General features: G+C 46.0%; 1 protein-coding gene across 3 annotated transcripts in view; it reads right to left on the reverse strand.

Moving 5' to 3' along the window:
• Nucleotides 1–8,706: 8,706 nt before the first annotated feature.
• Nucleotides 8,707–18,754, reverse strand: part of LOC124013641 (protein Jade-1-like) — a 221,689-nt gene continuing 211,641 nt past the window's right edge. Inside the window, exon 13 of one of the 3 annotated variants that reach the window (XM_046328003.1) lies at nt 8,707–17,274. In XM_046328003.1, the coding sequence (XP_046183959.1) occupies nt 16,349–17,274 (926 nt within the window). In that variant the 3' untranslated portion in view covers nt 8,707–16,348. The remainder of the gene's footprint in view (nt 17,275–18,754) is intronic. The other 2 variants (XM_046327995.1, XM_046328013.1) reach the window with 2 other exon arrangements.

Consider the following 18,754-nt stretch of genomic DNA (forward strand, 5'->3'; position numbering starts at 1 on the left):
TGTCTGTATTTTATTACCTAAAGCTATCTCTAGCAAACTACCTGCCCTCCAGGACACCGACACCACCTGATGTCACAGGAAGGCCAAAAAGATCAAGGACAACAACCACCCAATAATGCTTCTGTGGTTATTGAGACTATTGAAGTTCAGTATGATCCATGTTGAGCATTTTATTTTGTTTGTATTTGATGGAATGGAAATTCATGGTTTGTCTCGCCTTCCGTGGCCTGCAACTGCTCTTAAATGCATGCTCTTCAACCGATCGCTGCCCGCACCCGCCTGCCCGACTAGCATCACTTCTCTGGGCGGTTCTGACTTAGAATATGTGGACAACTACAGATATCTAGGTGTCTGGTTAGACTGTAAACTCTCCTTGCAGACTCACATTAAATATCTACCATCCAAAATTAAATCTAGAATCAGCTTCCTATTTCACAACAAAGCCACCTTCACTCATGCTGCTGAACATACCCTCGTAAAACTGACTATCCTACCGATCCTCGACTTCGGTGATGTCATTTACAAAATAGCCTCCAACACTCTACTCAGCAAATTAGATGTAGTTTATCACAGTGCCATCTGTTTTGTCACCAAATCCCCATATACTACCCACCACTGCAACCTGTATGCTCTCGTTGGTCTGGCTCTCGCTTCATAGTCGTCGCCAAACCTACTGGCTCCAGGTCATCTATAAGTCTTTGCTCGGCAAAGCCCCGCCTTATCTCAGCTCACTGGTCACCATAGCAACACCCACCCGTAGCACACGCTCCAGCAGGTACAGGTCATCCACAAAGCCAACTCCTCTTTGGCCTCCTCTCCTTCCAGTTCTCTGCTGCCAAGGACTGGAACGAATTGCAAAAATCACTGAAGCTGGAGACTCATATCTCCCTCTCTAACTTTAAGCATCAGCTGTCAGAGCAGCTGACCGATCACTGCACCTGTACACAGCCCATCTGTAAATAGCCTACCCATCTACCTCATCCCCATATTGTTTTTAATTTTTGCTCTTTTACACCCCAGTATCTCTACTTGCACATCTATCACTCCAGTGTTAATGCTAAATTGTAATTATTTTGCCACTATGGCCTATATTGCCTTACCTCCCTAATCTTACTACATTTGCACACACTGTATATAGATTTTTCTATTGTGTTATTGAATGTATTTTTGTTTATCCCATGTGTAACTCTGTGTTGTTGTTTTTGTCGCACTGCTTTGCTTTATCTTGGCCAGGTCGCAGTTGTAAATGAGAACTTGTTCTCAACTAAATGATCAAATTTGACTTGACTGGAGCCTAACTGTTTGCTGAGGCAAAAATTGAGACAAAAATCTAATAGACTTGAAAAATGTATATTCGTAACTATAAATCCAATCTTTGTTTGAAGAGACCTTTCCCACAGTGCAAAAACTGATTGCATTTGTTACGTGGAAACAACATTGATCCAATGTAATGATGTTGAATCAATGTGGAAAACAGATTTCATTTGCAAACATTCATCAACATAAAATAATTTGTATTAACCTAAATCCAATGACATGGTTACTTTTTTTGTTTAATTCACGTTAGTTGACAACAACCAAATTGAAATCAAAACTATACCTTGAAATTACAGCTGTGCCCAGTGGGTTGTGAGTTTGGACAAAACTCATAGGTCTTTGTTGATTGGAAAGGCCACTGTAATTTACTGTATTTCAGTGAAAGCTGGCAGTTAAAAGGGTCAGCACTACATTATAGGGCCAACACTACATTATAGGGCCAACACTACATTATAGGACCAACACTACATTATAGGGCCAACACTACATTATAGGGCCAACACTACATTATAGGACCAACACGACATTATAGGGCCTTTGTTGATTGGAAAGGCCACTGTAATTTACTGTATTTCAGTGAAAGCTGGCAGTTAAAAGGGTCAGCACTACATTATAGGGCCAACACTACATTATAGGGCCAACACTACATTATAGGACCAACACTACACTATAGGACCAACACTACATTATAGGGCCAACACTACATTATAGGGCCAACACTACATTATAGGGCCAACACTACATTATAGGGCCAACACTACATTATAGGGCCAACACTACATTATAGGACCAACAATACATTATTGGGCCAACACTACATTATTGGGCCAACATTACATTATAGGGCCAAAACTACATTATAGGACCAACACTACATTATAGGACCAACACTACATTATAGGACCAACACTACATTATAGGGCCAGTACTACATTATAGGGCCAACACTACATTATAGGACCAACAATACATTATAGGACCAACAATACATTATAGGACCAACACTACATTATAGGGCCAACACTACATTATAGGGCCAACACTACATTATAGGACCAACACTACATTAAAGGGTCAGCACTACATTATAGGGCCAACACTACATTATAGGGCCAACACTACATTATAGGGCCAACACTACATTATAGGGCCAACACAACAGGGCTCCGGGCAGCCGAGCGGAAATGGAGGAAAACTTGCCTCCCTGCGGACCTGGCATCCTTTCACTCCCTCCTCTCTAAATTTTCCTCTTCTGTCTCTGCTGCTAAAGCCACTTTCTACCACTCTAAATTCCAAGCATCTGCCTCTAACCCTAGGAAGCTCTTTGCCACCTTCTCCTCCCTCCTGAATCCTCTCCCCCCCCCCTCTCCTCCCTCTCTGCAGACGACTTCGTCAACCATTTTGAAAAGAAGGTCGACGACATCCGATCCTTGTTTGCTAAGTCAAACGACACCGCTGGTTCTGCTCACACTACCCTACCCTGTGCTCTGACCTCTTTCTCCCCTCTCTCTCCAGATGAAATCTCGCGTCTTGTGACGGCCGGCCGCCCAACAACCTGCCCGCTTGACCCTATCCCCTCCTCTCTTCTCCAGACCATTTCCGGAGACCTTCTCCCTTACCTCACCTCGCTCATCAACTCATCCCTGACCGCTGGCTACGTCCCTTCCGTCTTCAAGAGAGCCAGAGTTGCACCCCTTCTGAAAAAACCTACACTCGATCCCTCCGATGTCAACAACTACAGACCAGTATCCCTTCTTTCTTTTCTCTCCAAAACTCTTGAACGTGCCGTCCTTGGCCAGCTCTCCCGCTATCTCTCTCAGAATGACCTTCTTGATCCAAATCAGTCAGGTTTCAAGACTAGTCATTCAACTGAGACTGCTCTTCTCTGTATCACGGAGGCGCTCCGCACTGCTAAAGCTAACTCTCTCTCCTCTGCTCTCATCCTTCTAGACCTATCGGCTGCCTTCGATACTGTGAACCATCAGATCCTCCTCTCCACCCTCTCCGAGTTGGGCATCTCCGGCGCGGCCCACGCTTGGATTGCGTCCTACCTGACAGGTCGCTCCTACCAGGTGGCGTGGCGAGAATCTGTCTCCTCACCACGCGCTCTCACCACTGGTGTCCCCAGGGCTCTGTTCTAGGCCCTCTCCTATTCTCGCTATACACCAAGTCACTTGGCTCCGTCATAACCTCACATGGTCTCTCCTATCATTGCTATGCAGACGACACACAATTAATCTTCTCCTTTCCCCCTTCTGATGACCAGGTGGCGAATCGCATCTCTGCAGGTCTGGCAGACATATCAGTGTGGATGACGGATCACCACCTCAAGCTGAACCTCGGCAAGACGGAGCTGCTCTTCCTCCCGGGGAAGGACTGCCCGTTCCATGATCTCGCCATCACGGTTGACAACTCCATTGTGTCCTCCTCCCAGAGCGCTAAGAACCTTGGCGTCATCCTGGACAACACCCTGTCGTTCTCAACTAACATCAAGGCGGTGGCCCGTTCCTGTAGGTTCATGCTCTACAACATCCGCAGAGTACGACCCTGCCTCACACAGGAAGCAGCGCAGGTCCTAATCCAGGCACTTGTCATCTCCCGTCTGGATTACTGCAACTCGCTGTTGCCTGGGCTCCCTGCCTGTGCCATTAACCCCCTACAACTCATCCAGAACGCCGCAGCCCGTCTGGTGTTCAACCTTCCCAAGTTCTCTCACGTCACACCGCTCCTCCGCTCTCTCCACTTGCTTCCAGTTCCATGGTGCTTGCCTACGGAGCTGTGAGGGGAACGGCACCTCAATACCTCCAGGCTCTGATCAGGCCCTACACCCAAACAAGGGCACTGCGTTCATCCACCTCTGGCCTGCTCGCCTCCCTACTACTGAGGAAGTACAGTTCCCGCTCAGCCCAGTCAAAACTGTTCGCTGCTCTGGCCCCCCAATGGTGGAACAAACTCCCTCACGACGCCAGGACAGCGGAGTCAATCACCACCTTCCGGAGACACCTGAAACCCCACCTCTTTAAGGAATACCTAGGATAGGATAAGTAATCCTTCTCACCCCCCTTAAAAGATTTAGATGCACTATTGTAAAGTGGCTGTTCCACTGGATGTCATAAGGTGAATGCACCAATTTGTAAGTCGCTCTGGTTAAGAGCGTCTGCTAAATTACTTAAATGTAAATGTAATTATAGGGCCAATACTACATTATAGGGCCAACACTACATTATAGGGCCAACACTACATTATAGGGCCAGCACTACATTATAGGGCCAACACTACATTATAGGGCCAGCACTACATTATAGGGCCAACACTACATTATAGGGCCAACACTACATTATAGGGCCAACACTACATTATAGGGCCAACACTACATTATAGGGCCAACACTACATTATAGGGCCAGCACTACATTATAGGGCCAGCACTACATTATAGGGCCAACACTACATTATAGGGCCAACACTACATTATAGGGCCAACACTACTGAGAATGAGGCCGGACCAAGTCTTTTCAAAACACATGAGACCTGTCTTCTTGCCTAGCAATAAATCATTATGACAAAATCAAGACTTTTACAACCTACCATTAGGTAGGTAGGTAGGGCGGCAGGGTAGCCTAGTGGTTAGAGCATTGGACTAGTAACCGAAAGGTTGCAAGTTCAAATCCCCGAGCTGACAAGGTACAAAATCTGTCGTTCTGCCCCCGAACAGGCAGTTAAACCCACTGTTCCTAGGCTGTCATTGAAAATAAGAATTTGTTCTTAACTGATTTGCCTAGTAAAATAAAGGTAAAAAAAGAATAAAAAAAGGTGAAATGCAGATAAAACACACAAACGTATTACATGCATATAAATGTCACAATGGACCACAATGGACCACCCTCACTTCCTAGGATGAGTGAGTTTCGGTACACCTTGTACTGAAGTATGTGCTGAAGCCATGCCCATTTAGAAACTGTGAGCCGTTGCCAGAGAGACAGTACTTCACTCACTATGGCAGGTTGCTGCCCGTTTCCGGGGGCGACACTGATTTTGCACCACAGTAACCAAAAATAGACATACAATGTTTTCAGGCTGGACAGACTTGGACCAACACTGGCTCTGACTATGACACATCCACATCAATGAGATCACTGGCTCTGACTATGACACATCCACATCAATGCGATCACTGGCTCTGACTATGACACATCCACATCAATGCGATCACTGGCTCTGACTATGACACATCCACATCAATGAGATCACTGGCTCTGACTATGACACATCCACATCAATGCAATCACTGGCTCTGACTATGACACATCCACATCAATGAGATCACTGGCTCTGACTATGACACATCCACATCAATGCGATCACTGGCTCTGACTATGACACATTCACATAAATGAGATCACTGGCTCTGACTATGGCACATCCACATCAATGAGATCACTGGCTCTGACTATGACACATCCACATCAATGAGATCACTGACTCTGACTATGACACATCCACATCAATGAGATTACTGGCTCTGTTTGGCTTTAGTGAAGAGAAAGAGAGAAATAGGGAGAACGAAAGAGAGGGTGGGGAAAGGAGAAGGAGAGAGTTAGTCTCTCCTGATTAATGACGCAGTAGTAAAAAAATAGTATTTTGTTGTTCACGACAAAAAATAAACAAACTAGAAGTACAGAGTAGGAAGAATTTACGCCACTGTACAGGCATGGATGGAATGCCCCTCATGTAGTGAAAGCCTATCGTCTTCCTCACTGAAGAATCACTTCCTTGTTACCATGGGAAGAGGCTAGGTGGCTGTTGGCGGCACCACACCGGCTAACATCTCTGAAAAGGTGAGCAAAAAAGAGAGAAGGAAACTGCAAAAGCAGCGCTGTATTTTAAGTCTCTGTGAGGAAGGGGGATAGGCCAGTGGGGGTCCTTGAGTGAAGGCACTCAGAATAATGCTGCCTGGATCTTTTTCACGCATGGACACACACAATCCCAGAGGACACCGTCCCTAAATATATAAACTTAAACAGTGGAGACAGCGCTATTGGAGGGGGACTCACAGATCTGTCAGCCCAGACACTTCAAAAGAGCCAAGAAGGAGAAAGCCTAGGGCTATGACAGAGGATAATGCAACCGGTTGAAATATCCTCCCCTGATGATAAACAGAGACCCACTGTAATTCATTATTAACCTACTATTGTACAGCTTAATAAACACTTAGACTGAAGGCTACAGGTCCTAGGCATCTTTGAAAGTTATAGGTTGGTGTTGACAATAGATCCAGTGTCAGGTTTGGGACTGTCGATAGAGCTTATCTCAAAAGTAGGACAGTATTGTAGCTCGTTGTCCTCAGTGGTGTATTGTAACTGTAGCCGAGTACTAGGTGAGGAATGAAGAAGCCATTGATTTTGAAGTCATTTAATACGGCCACAAGAGGTCACTAGAGGTGGGTAATTGAGTGTTTCACTGTCAACACCTCCCTTCCTACTTACACTGTTCTGCCAGTCAGGCCAGTTGATGTAGACGTCCTGTCATGGTAGCAGCCACCATTTATGTTACTAAGTGATGCTTGGCTATAGCATTGGCATAATCATGGCAGCAAATGCCACTCCGAAGTTACTTTTTTCCACCTACCCTGCAGGAGACAAAATTATGGCTGCTCCCTCGTGTGGCAGGATGACCCAACTGCAACCTGTTTCTGTTTAGGAATGTTCCACAAGAGGAAGAGGAGGACATGGGGGTTATTCACCAACAAACACATTACAGTCACATCACATTTACCAACTGTTTGTTTATACTGACCGACTGAATGACATCAGAGGTATCAAGGAGTCTATCTAACCAGCAGTGAGGCTATCAAATAATTATACTGAACAAAAATATAAATGCAACATGCAACATTTTCAAAGATTTTAATGAGTTACAGTTCATATAAGGAAATCAGTCAATTGAAATGAATAGGTACTAATCTATGGATTTCAAATGACTGCAGCTGTTGGTCACAGAGATGCCTTCAAAAATAAAAAGGGTAGGGGTGTGGATCAGAAAACCAGTCAGTATTTGGTGTGACCACCATTTGCCTCATGCAGCGCAACATCTCCTTCTCACAGAGTTGATCAGGCTGTTGATTGTGGCCTGTGGAATGTTGGCCCACTCCTCTTCAATGGCTGTGCCAAGTCAAATCAAATCAAATCAATCAAATCAAGTTGCTGGATATCGGCGGGAACTGGAACATGCTGTCGTACACGTCAATCCAGAGCATCCCAAACCTGCTCAATGGGTGACATGTCTAGTAAGGACGCAGGCCATGGAAGATCTGGGACATTTTCAACTTCCAGGAATTGTGTACAGATCCTTCTTACATGATCAATGTTGAAACATGAGGTGATGGTGGTGGATGAATGACATTGCAACGGGCCTCAGGATCTCGTCATGGTATCTCTGTGCATTCAAATTGCCATCAATAAAATGCAATTGTGTTCATTGTCCGTAGTTTATGCCTGCCCATACCATAACCCCACCGCCACCATGGGGCACTCTATTCACAAAGTTGACAGCAAACCGCTCGCCCACACAACACCATACAACTGGTCTGCGGTTGTGAGGCCTGTTGGACGTACTACCAAATTCTCTAAAATGACGTTGGAAGCTTATGGTTGAGAAATTAATATTAAATTATCTGGCAACAGCTCTAGTGGACATCCCTGCAGTCAGTATGCCAATTGCACACTCCCTCAAAACTTAAGACATCCGTGGCATTGTGTTGTGTGACAACATTTAGTGGAATTTTATTGTCCCCAGCACAAGGTGCACTTATGCAATGATCATGCTCCCTCAACTTGAAACATCTGTGCATTGTGTTGTGACAAAACTGCACATTTAAAGTGGCCTTTTATTGTCCCCAGCACAAGGTGCACCTTTGTAATAATCATGCGGTTTAATTGGCTTCTTGATATGCCACACCTGTCAGGATTGATGGATTATCTTGGCAAAAGAGAAATGCTCACAAACAGGGATGTAAACAAATTTGTGCACAAAACTTGAGGAAAACTACATTTTTTGTGTGTATCAAACATTTATGGGATGTTTTATTTCAGCTCATGAAACATGGGACCAACAGTTTACATGTTGCGTTGATATTTTTGTTCAGTATATGTAATAAGAATAAAGTGAGGCCTAAAGACACTGTACCACTACTTATTGAATCAACCAACTTTTAGTTTTGATGGATTTTCTCTCAAGGAGTACAGTATGTCTGTATAGTCCAACACACTGTTCTTAACTGACTTGCCTAGTTAAATAAAGGTAAACCCCCCCCTAAAACACACACACACACTACATTGAGGTAATTTAGCAGCTCTTATCCAGAGCGACTTACAGTGCATTGAACAAAGGTAGCTACGACAACCACATATCAGTCATTGCAAGTAAAACCTTCCTTAAAAAGCAGCAGCTGCTCTACTCACACTAGTTTCCCACATGCAGGCTAGAGGCAGCCATGCTGAGTATTTACTAGGGGTAGTATGGGAAGTCAAACGTCACTTACAGCAAAGTGCCCTGCCTGGACCCAGGTCAAGAGCAACAATAACAAACTAGCTTTCATTTCCAGCAGCTTGGTGTGTAGGATACTTTAAACAAGCACTCCACAAAGTCAACGCCTGTTTCTTTAAGAGCAGCGGGATACTCTAATTCATAGCAGAGCATACAGACAGACACGCTCTTAACATTTAGCCTTTATGGATGGGAACAGGCGATTCCAGATAATGTAAGAATGATTTATTCAAACTAGCCTTTGGGTTCATCGCAAATGGCATCATATTCCCTAATTTAGTGCACAGGCCCAAAGGGATCTGGTAAAAAGTAGTACACTATAACGGGAATATGGTGCCATTTAGGATGTATCCATGGTGTTATGTTTCAACCCAAAGTTACTCTGCATGCTGGATGTCCTGGTGGTGTTGTATGAACATGGCAGAAGTCCATGAACATTTTGTTATAAAGATGATCTTGCTTCATCGATTCTTCAATTAATGGTATGTTTTGGTTTGGATGCTAATTTGGAAACGTCAACTGTTGATATAGGGGCATGGTATAGTTAGCTACAGAATGTGCCATCAAGCACTGAAAGTAACTAGCTGTATGAGGATTCTATTGTAAATGTATTAATACCAACAATGTATCATCACCTTATGCTATTCTTACACATGCAGTTATGATGTCAACATTCACTAGGCCTACAACTTGGGATGTTTAGTATGTTATGGGGCAATCGATCTCACAACCTACATGTTAAATACAAGTGATAGAAACAGTCTCTGACAACAATCCAGGTTGTATCTAGTCTAGTTACCGCCGAGTCCATGTTGTGGCCCAGATAGATTCAGAGTCGCACTGTGTTGAATCAATCAACCTGGAATGCTCTTTAAAGGGGAATTCTGGCAATGATACATCCATTTTTTGGACTTCTAAATGAATGATATCGAGCCATTGATTCTTGAAGCATATAACTTATAAATGCCTCATGAGCTTAGTTCAACTATCGTACCCCATCCCTCAACTGTTTACCAAAAAGTGTTGGGGTGTCTGCTTTGTTGTTATTTCAATCGTAGATTGCCCTTTAAAAGGAAGAGCTGTTGGGATGGTGACCTGAACAGGGAGACGAGAGGAGAGAGGCGAGAGCATGTGTACACAGAAAGCACTGCTTTATTGACTACACTGGTCAACCACTCTAGAGTGCCGGGGGAGGAGGGGGGAACAGGGTCATAGTGGACGCAGCCGTCGTCAAGGCAACACAAACAGCATGCAGATACAGTCACATGGAACATCATATTGCTTTTTAATGTTTTGCTTAACATTGAAATTGTACAAAAAGGAAAAATAGGTTTTTGCACTAATGAAAAATACATGTTTAATTTTTCCTCCTACAAAGAAGATTCTAATACAAGAAAATAAATATTGCAAAAAAAAGCCCCAAAATAATTTAAAATAGCTTTTCTTTTTAATATATGTTCAATATTTATCTTTGCTATTAACAAATGGCACAATATTCTTTGAAACAAAAAATACAGCAGGATAAACTCCTGCAACATTCATATTATCGTATTGTATAACTGATGCAGATAGAGCCAAAATGGGTGAGGAATTGAATTGTACACGGCAGCAGTAGATTTCAGCGCCTTTTAAGGACAAATAACACAGGCAGGTGGAGGAGGGAGGAGGAAACCATGTCAGTGTCTGCTTTGATAAGAGAGATCACTGATTCCTATCAAAATGATGGATGTGACCAGTAGGAGATACAGGACACGTATTTAGAGACTTAACATCCCAAATGTCACCCTGTTCCCTAGTGCAATACTTTTGACCAGAGCCCTAAGGGCCCTGGTCAAAAGTAGTGCACTTCATAGGGAATACAGTGCCATTTGGGATGTAGCCTGAATTTGGAGGCAGAAAAGTGATGCCAGATCAGTTACAAAAATTGCAAAAAATCTGAGCTTGGCTCACTTGCAGAGACACTAATGGTAAATTGGCCCAACCTTAGGAGGAGCAGCTGTGGTTCTGGATATTAAACCTTATCTCCTGGAAATGGACTCATAAGTGCATACAGGTCAGGAAACTAACATCGCAAAAAAACATTTGAAATGTCATTGGATTACATTTTTATTTTATTTTCAAGTCTGAGCCTCTAACTTCTGGAGGGGAACTATTGGTTTTAATGAGAGCAACACATTCTGTGACCCTGCTGGTCAGAAATAGTTTGTGTGCATCCCAAATGGCATCCTATTTTCTTGATAGTGCACTACTTTTGACCAGGGCCTGTAGTACACTATAAAAGGAATATTGTACCATTTGAGACCCGGCCACTGTGCTGCCAGAGAACAGGGGTTAGTTTCCTGTGAGCGTTCTCCATGGAGGAAGTGAGAGAACAAAAGGTCTCTTCCAGGCTTCAGCTGCACGCTGTTCAGTCCACTGGAGAGCCGGCCTGGCCAACTGAACTATTAGCCCACTGGGGAGCCGGCCTGGCCAACTGAACTATCAGCCCACTGGAGAGCCGGCCTGGCCAACTGAACTATCAGCCCACTGGAGAGCCGGCCTGGCCAACTGAACTATCAGCCCACTGGAGAGCCGGCCTGGCCAACTGAACTATCAGCCCACTGGAGAGCCGGCCTGGCCAACTGAACTATCAGCCCACTGGAGAGCCAGCCTTGCCAACTGAACTATCAGCCCACTGGAGAGCCAGCCTGGCCAACTGAACTATCGGCCCACTGGAGAGCCGGCCTGGCCAATTGAACCATCAGCCCACTGGAGAGCCGGCCTGGCCAATTGAACTATCAGCCACTGGGGACCCGGCCTGGCCAACTGAACTATCAGCCCACAGGGGACCCGGCCTGGCCAACTGAACTATCAGCCCACTGGAGAGCCGGCCTGGCCAATTGAACTATCAGCCCACCGGAGAGCCGGCCTGGCCAACTGAACTATCAGCCCACAGGGGACCCGGCCTGGCCAACTGAACTATCAGCCCACTGGAGAGCCGGCTTGGCCAACTGAACTATCAGCCCACTGGAGAGCCGGCCTGGCCAACTGAACTATCAGCCCACTGGGGAGCCGGCCTGGCCAACTGAACTATCAGCCCACTGGAGAGCCGGCCTGGCCAATTGAACTATCAGCCCACTGGAGAGCCGGCCTGGCCAACTGAACTATCAGCCCACTGGGGAGCCGGCCTGGCCAACTGAACTATCAGCCCACAGGGGACCCGGCCTGGCCAACTGAACTATCAGCCCACTGGAGAGCCGGCCTGGCCAACTGAACTATCAGCCCACTGGAGAGCCGGCCTGGCCAACTGAACTATCAGCCCACAGGGGACCCGGCCTGGCCAATTGAACTATCAGCCCACTGGAGAGCCGGCCTGGCCAACTGAACTATCAGCCCACTGGAGAGCCGGCCTGGCCAACTGAACTATCAGCCCACTGGAGAGCCGGCCTGGCCAACTGAACTATCAGCCCACTGGAGAGCCGGCCTGGCCAATTGAACTATCAGCCCACTGGAGAGTCGGCCTGGCCAACTGAACTATCAGCCCACAGGGGACCCGGCCTGGCCAACTGAACTATCAGCCCACTGGAGAGCCGGCCTGGCCAACTGAACTATCAGCCCACAGGGGACCCGGCCTGGCCAACTGAACTATCAGCCCACAAGAGAGCCGGCCTGGCCAACTGAACTGCAATTAGAAATTCCCCCTTTTGTTTTATCAAATAATTTTCTCTCTGGTTGTATAAAACAAAAGCAAAGAAAGCAAATAAAATGAGCTCCAGTAAAAACGAAGTGTTTGCACTGAGTTTGTGTGACACACAGAAAAAGGGAGAGACGGGTATTGTTCAGATTCCCTGCCTGTTTAAGTACACTGTGTGGACAGGGCGCAAACATTCTCTCTCTAAGCAGCAGAGTGACAAACGCTCTCTCCACTACACACGCATGTCATTATTTGACCTTAAAGTTTGTTCCTTTGATCCTGCTGTGCTCTAAACAATGAAGAAGTCAAGGCGGGCTGGCGGAACACTGAAGCAGGGAGGGGAGTGAGACAGAACCCTAGTCTGTGGGGTGGGTGTTGGATTGGAACCATACTTCACTGTGTGGAAGCAGTCCGTCAACTGTCAGAGAGCTAAAGCGCCAATAAGGAAGCAGTTGGTCTGATTATGAGTCAGCATTCTAGTTATATGAGCCGCGGCAGAAGCGTTACAAAAACAGCTTGCGAAGGCTTTTAACAAGGAAACAAAACGGTCTCTAGTGCAGTATCATATACTATTGTTGGTGCATACAAAAACCAGATAGGTAAACGGCAGTCGAACTACTACAGCCTTGAACCAGTTCCCTATGGGAGGAAGCAACTAACACAGAAGAGGAGATCCTTCTCATCAATGACGTCATCGTTGTGTTCTGTTAGTGTGCTGATGGCCGTTTCACGCTACAAACGACAACAACAACAACAGCAGCAGCAGCAGTTCCTAGGTGGTACGGAGACAGCACTAGGACATTCATCCACAGCTACACCAAAGCATCCTTTCTCAACCCTATCAGGGGACCAACTGTCCGAATGTATGTTTTGTTCCAGCTCAGCACTAACACATCCTAAATTCAACTGATCATCAATTTGATGATCGGTATCAGGTGGGTTAGTGTGGGCTGGAACAAAACACGCAACCCTGTGGGTGCTCAGGAATGGGGCAAAGAAACCCTGCTTGAGGAGGATAATAGTAATCCATAGGTACTCTGTCGGATATTACTGTCCATCGAGGATATAATACCATCTATCCCTCCATCCATCTATAATCTGTATGAAAAGTGCAGTCACCTGCTGCCTGCTGGACTAAAAGACTTCACCACCTCACTAAAATGAGAGCCTACTGTTTCTGAGAGGAAGCGGAGGAAGAGGGCGTAGATGCCCCACTCCAATAATAACAACCTGTTTTCTACTACGTTAGGGGCCGTACATGAAGGGCTCCGTCTAAAACACTGTCTAGTCTAAATTGGTGTATACATTGAATATTGAAACCAAGTTTACATTTCATCGTCTTAGCAACACGTAAACGACTAGGTGTTTGGGTGGATTCGTTGGGGCTACTACAGCGCTAACCCTATTCATCCACCCAGACGACCTATCTGCAGACAACAATAAGCATGGTTGTTGTTATTGTGTACATTGCAATCATAGAGTAAGAATGAATAGAATGTGCTACTCATTCTATTTCTATGGTTATACTGGTCTGTCTCCAAGGGTTACGGTGGATGGAAATGAAGTGGCCAAAGGAAGTAACCGGACTGTCTGCAGACAGACAGACAGACAGAGCCACCTGACCAATACACTGTTTTAGGGGGTTTCATCCTGAATATGGGTCCCATTTGGGGACCGGACAAAAACACAAAAATCTAGTCATCTTCTACATTCCAAATCTGTGATAACAGCACTGGGGGTGTCAGTGGGCTCTGAACCATCAGCCACACACACACACACACACACACACACACACACACACACACACACACACACACACACACACACACACACACACACACACACACACACACACACACACACACACACACACACACACACACACACACACACACACACACACGGTTCAGCGGCATTCAACTCTTCCCAGGTAGGGGGCAGGGGGGAACTGCGACACTCCGTCCAGAGTAGGTCAGTGGCACAGAGGGCCAGTAAGTAACAGCCTTAAGGGAGCAGGGAATGGGAGGGTCCAAGGTGGAATAGTGGTGGTGGGTGTTAAAGCCGAGCCACACCAGGCCAGAGCAGGCCTGAGCAATGCAGAACTCCCAATTGAATCGACTAGAACAGCGCTGCTGGCATCAGGTAGATTTCCGTATTCATGTCCTTCAGCGGATCCCATGGTGACACTGGAGAGTGAGGCTGTGTCCCAACCGGCACCATGTGCACTATCTAGGGAATAGGGTGTTGTTTAGGACGCTGCCCGAGTGAGTGCATGCTGCCCAGTTTGTTTTACACTGTTCTTTGGCATCATCAACTCAGGAGACAGCCAGTTGGGTAGTAGAAGTAGCAGTAGTAGTGTACCGATTGAGACAGGAGAAAAGCTCTCAGTACAGTAGTAGTCAGTTCAAACAGTGAAGCTTTGCCAAAGGAACTTTTTCTATACATACTTATATGTATAAAATAGCCTTTTTATAGTATAATATATTTACGGTTTAACTTTGATTTCAATACATTTTCAACCCTTATATGTCTTCTTCGATTTTTTAAACCCTGAGAAAATACTGTGGACCACTTTAAGTATAAAATACAACTCTCTGAGACGAAAAAACAAGAGTTAAAACAAATTTACAAAGAACTAAAAAAAGAAGTCAGAATCCAGGAGTCTGTACTGTAGCTGATTATACCACTCGTCTGACGGGAGCAACAACGACTCCAGAAGTTGCTTTGTTGGGGCAGCAATTTGCACAAATATGGTAGAACTGTGTATCTGTGTGGTTTTGCGTGCCTTTGGGTTGATTCATGGCAAAAGCTGTATATACATCCTTTTTTAGGCACTACAATTAAGGTCATCTGTTTCGGTACGCTTGATTACCAATACAACAGGTTTCCCTTTTTTGATTGTAACAAATCAGATTATAGAAGTGATTGATAAACTCATTTTGGGGGAGCAACAGAAGGCACACAATTTGTTAAATATTGTTTCTCCAATGATTCAAACGGAAGAGGAGGCAGAGTCAGTGAAGAGCTGACGTAATTCTCAAACAGTATGTTACAACAACGGCTGAATGCAGAGGGAGTAGCTTTGAGAATGTAATCGTGTGTGTGTTTGTGTAATGTGTGTGGTGTATATGTGTGTGTGTGTTTATGCACAATGTTTGCATTACAGTTCCTGTTAGCTATTTGTGCTTTTAAAGGCTAATATTTTTGTGATATTTTCTGTATATTTCTCAGACTGATGGGTTAGCCCATTAGACCTGTTCTGGGTCTGATTCTGAACTGAAAGGCTTTTTAAACATCATATCCCAGGGATTGCATCATGGGATCCATCTTAGGTCTTTTGAAAATAAGTGATTCACCTGAACTAGCTTATAATGTCCACAAAGTATTCACCCCAACATTTGTGGTTAGTTACCACTGACCCCACGTTGCTAGAAAGGATTGATGACATGGTTTACCACCGTGTTATACATCTAAACCAACTAAAACCTAAACGTAACGTAGTCCAAATCCACTTTCTCTTCTTACATCATCATACAGTTACTTTAACTACAAACATCTAGGGCCTCATTGTTTAACTATGTAGCAGCTACATTCAAATCCCCAGAACAGAGCAGATAAACTGATTCATGACTAGTGATGTACTGAGATTTTGTTCATTAAATCGATCTAGAAAGAAAATAACTACAATTTTAATATAAAGAGCACAGACAGAAGCCGTGGCAGAGGGAGCTGGGATGGAGCTCCAGTCAGTCTGAGAAAACAGTGTGTGTTCTGGTCGATGGTGTGTGTATGTGTGCGCTCGTCTCAGTTTTTTCTACAAAGCCAGCACGCTCCTCCTCAGCAGGTCCTCGCTCCCAGAATGCAACTGAGCCAGACGAAGCTTGCGGGCGCTGGAGTGTGTGTCTGAGTCGCTCTGCTCGGCGTCAGAGAAGTAGCAGTCTGTTTCGGGGTCCAGCAGCGATGATGATGTCTCCTTCACTGGGTGGGAGACGGGGTGGGGGTCCCTCTCTCTCTCCCTTTCCAGGGGGCGCTCCACAGCTTCCTGCAATGCCCCACCCTTACCCCGGGACTTGCCCTGCCGGTGCAAGCGGAGGCGCAAGGCCGTGCGGGGAATGGGACCCCCCCCTGACCCCCACTCAGGCACTGTCCCAGGACTACTGCATGGAGGGAAACAGGAGGCCAGGGGGGAGGACGTTACCCCAGTACCCGTGAGGCTGTCCCAGGGGCCACGCTCCTCCGAGATGTGACAGGAGTCCATTTTGGAGGTGGGCGGCTGCGGTGGCGGGTCCAGAGGGGCCTCAGTGCTCCTGGTCTGGGGGTGGCGGTGGTGGAGGGCCTTGGTGCCCCGGGACCTTTCCCCTCTACGAGCCCCATGGCCTGGCCTCTCCTCTGCCAGTAGAGCCCCCTTGGCTGTAGAGGCTGCAGCAGCAGGGGGGGTGTCGGTTGTTGCTGCGGCGGTGTTGGTGGTGGAGTGATGGCCCCGGGTCCGGGGCTTGCCCCGGGTCTTGCGGCCCAGCTGAGGGGTCTTCCAGGTGGACTTCATGGAGTGGTCCATCATAAGGCTGAGCAGGTTCTCCTCTCCCTGCAGCAGCTGGTCAGACAGCAGGTTGGCCGTCTTGTCACGGTGCTGCCCGGCTTCCAGGGCCCACTTGCTCAGCATGTCATCAGCTGTGATCTGCACCGACTGGGCCAGCCAGCTGTCAAACAGGGAGTTGTCCAGAGGGAAGGTCTTGGAGAAACCTGGGGGAGAGATAGACAGACGAAAGGTGAGAGGGACCATAGAAACCACACTACAGAGCAGGGGTGTCAAACTCACTTCCTGGAGGGCAGTGTGTCTGCTGGTTTTGTTATTTCCTTTCAATTCATGTCCAATTAAGACAGACAACTAGGTGAGGGGAGATGCTAATTAAACATTGACCTTAATTGATCAATTAAGTACAAGGGAGGACTGAAAAACAGACACACGGCCCTCCAGAAATTGAGTTTGACACCCTTGAGATTCACAGTGCTTCGGTTGATCTGACTATGACCATGATTGTAATGAATAATGAATGTCTGTGGGAGGTTAGTAACATCAAATGTTCCATCCAAAATATAAAGCCTTCTGGGAGGAAGTCTGGAAGAACCTTGGAACCCATAGGAAGAGGAAGTCTGGAACAACCCTGGAACCCATAGGAAGAAGAAGTTTGGAAGAATCCTGGAACCCATAGGAAGAATAAGTCTGGAATAGCCCTGGAACCCATAGGAAGAATAAGTCTGGAACAGCCCTGGAACCCATAGAAAGAGGAAGTCTGGAAGAACCTTGGAACCCATAGGAAGAAGAAGTTTGGAAGAATCCTGGAACCCATAGGAAGAATTAGTCTGGAACAGCCCTGGAACCCATAGAAAGAGGAAGTCTGGAACAACCCTGGAATCCATAGGAAGAAAAAGTTTGGAAGAGGAAGTCTGGAACAACCCGGGAACCCATAAGAAGAGAACGTCTCACAACCCTGGAACCCATTGGAAGAATCCTGGAACCCATATGAACTGAGACTGCGCTTGTGAAGGTGGTAAATGACCCTTTTAATGGCGTCAGACCGAGGCTCTGCACCTGTCCTCGTGCTCCTAGACCTTAGTGCTGCTTTTGATACCATCGATCACCACATTCTTTTGGAGAGATTGGAAACCCAAATTAGTCCTGGCCTGGTTTAGATCTTATCTGTCGGAAAGATATCAGTTTGTCTCTGTGAACGGTTTGTCCTCTGACAAATCAACTGTAAATTTCGGTGTTCCTCTAGGTTCCATTTTAGGACCACTATTGTTTTCACTATATATTTTACCTCTTGGGTCCTCTAGGTTCCGTTTTAGGACCACTATTGTTTTCACTATATATTTTACCTCTTGGGGATGTCATTCGAAAACATAATGTAACTTTCACTGCTATGCGGATGAAACACAGCTGTACATTTCAATGAAACATGGTGAAGTCCCAAAATTGTCCTCGCTGGAAGCCTGTGTTTCAGACATAAGGAAGTGGATGGCTGCAAACTTTCTACTTTCAAACTCGGACAGAACAGAGATGCTTGTTCTAGGTCCCAAGAAAAATAGATCTTCTGTTGAATCTGACAATTAATCTTGATGGTTGTACAGTCGTCTCAAATAAAACTGTGAAGGACCTCATCGGTACTCTGGACCCTGATCTCTGATCTCTCTGTTGACCAACATATCAGGACTGTTTCAA

The sequence above is a fragment of the Oncorhynchus gorbuscha genome, linkage group LG02, assembly GCF_021184085.1.
Source record: "Oncorhynchus gorbuscha isolate QuinsamMale2020 ecotype Even-year linkage group LG02, OgorEven_v1.0, whole genome shotgun sequence".
Classification (NCBI taxonomy): domain Eukaryota; kingdom Metazoa; phylum Chordata; class Actinopteri; order Salmoniformes; family Salmonidae; genus Oncorhynchus; species Oncorhynchus gorbuscha.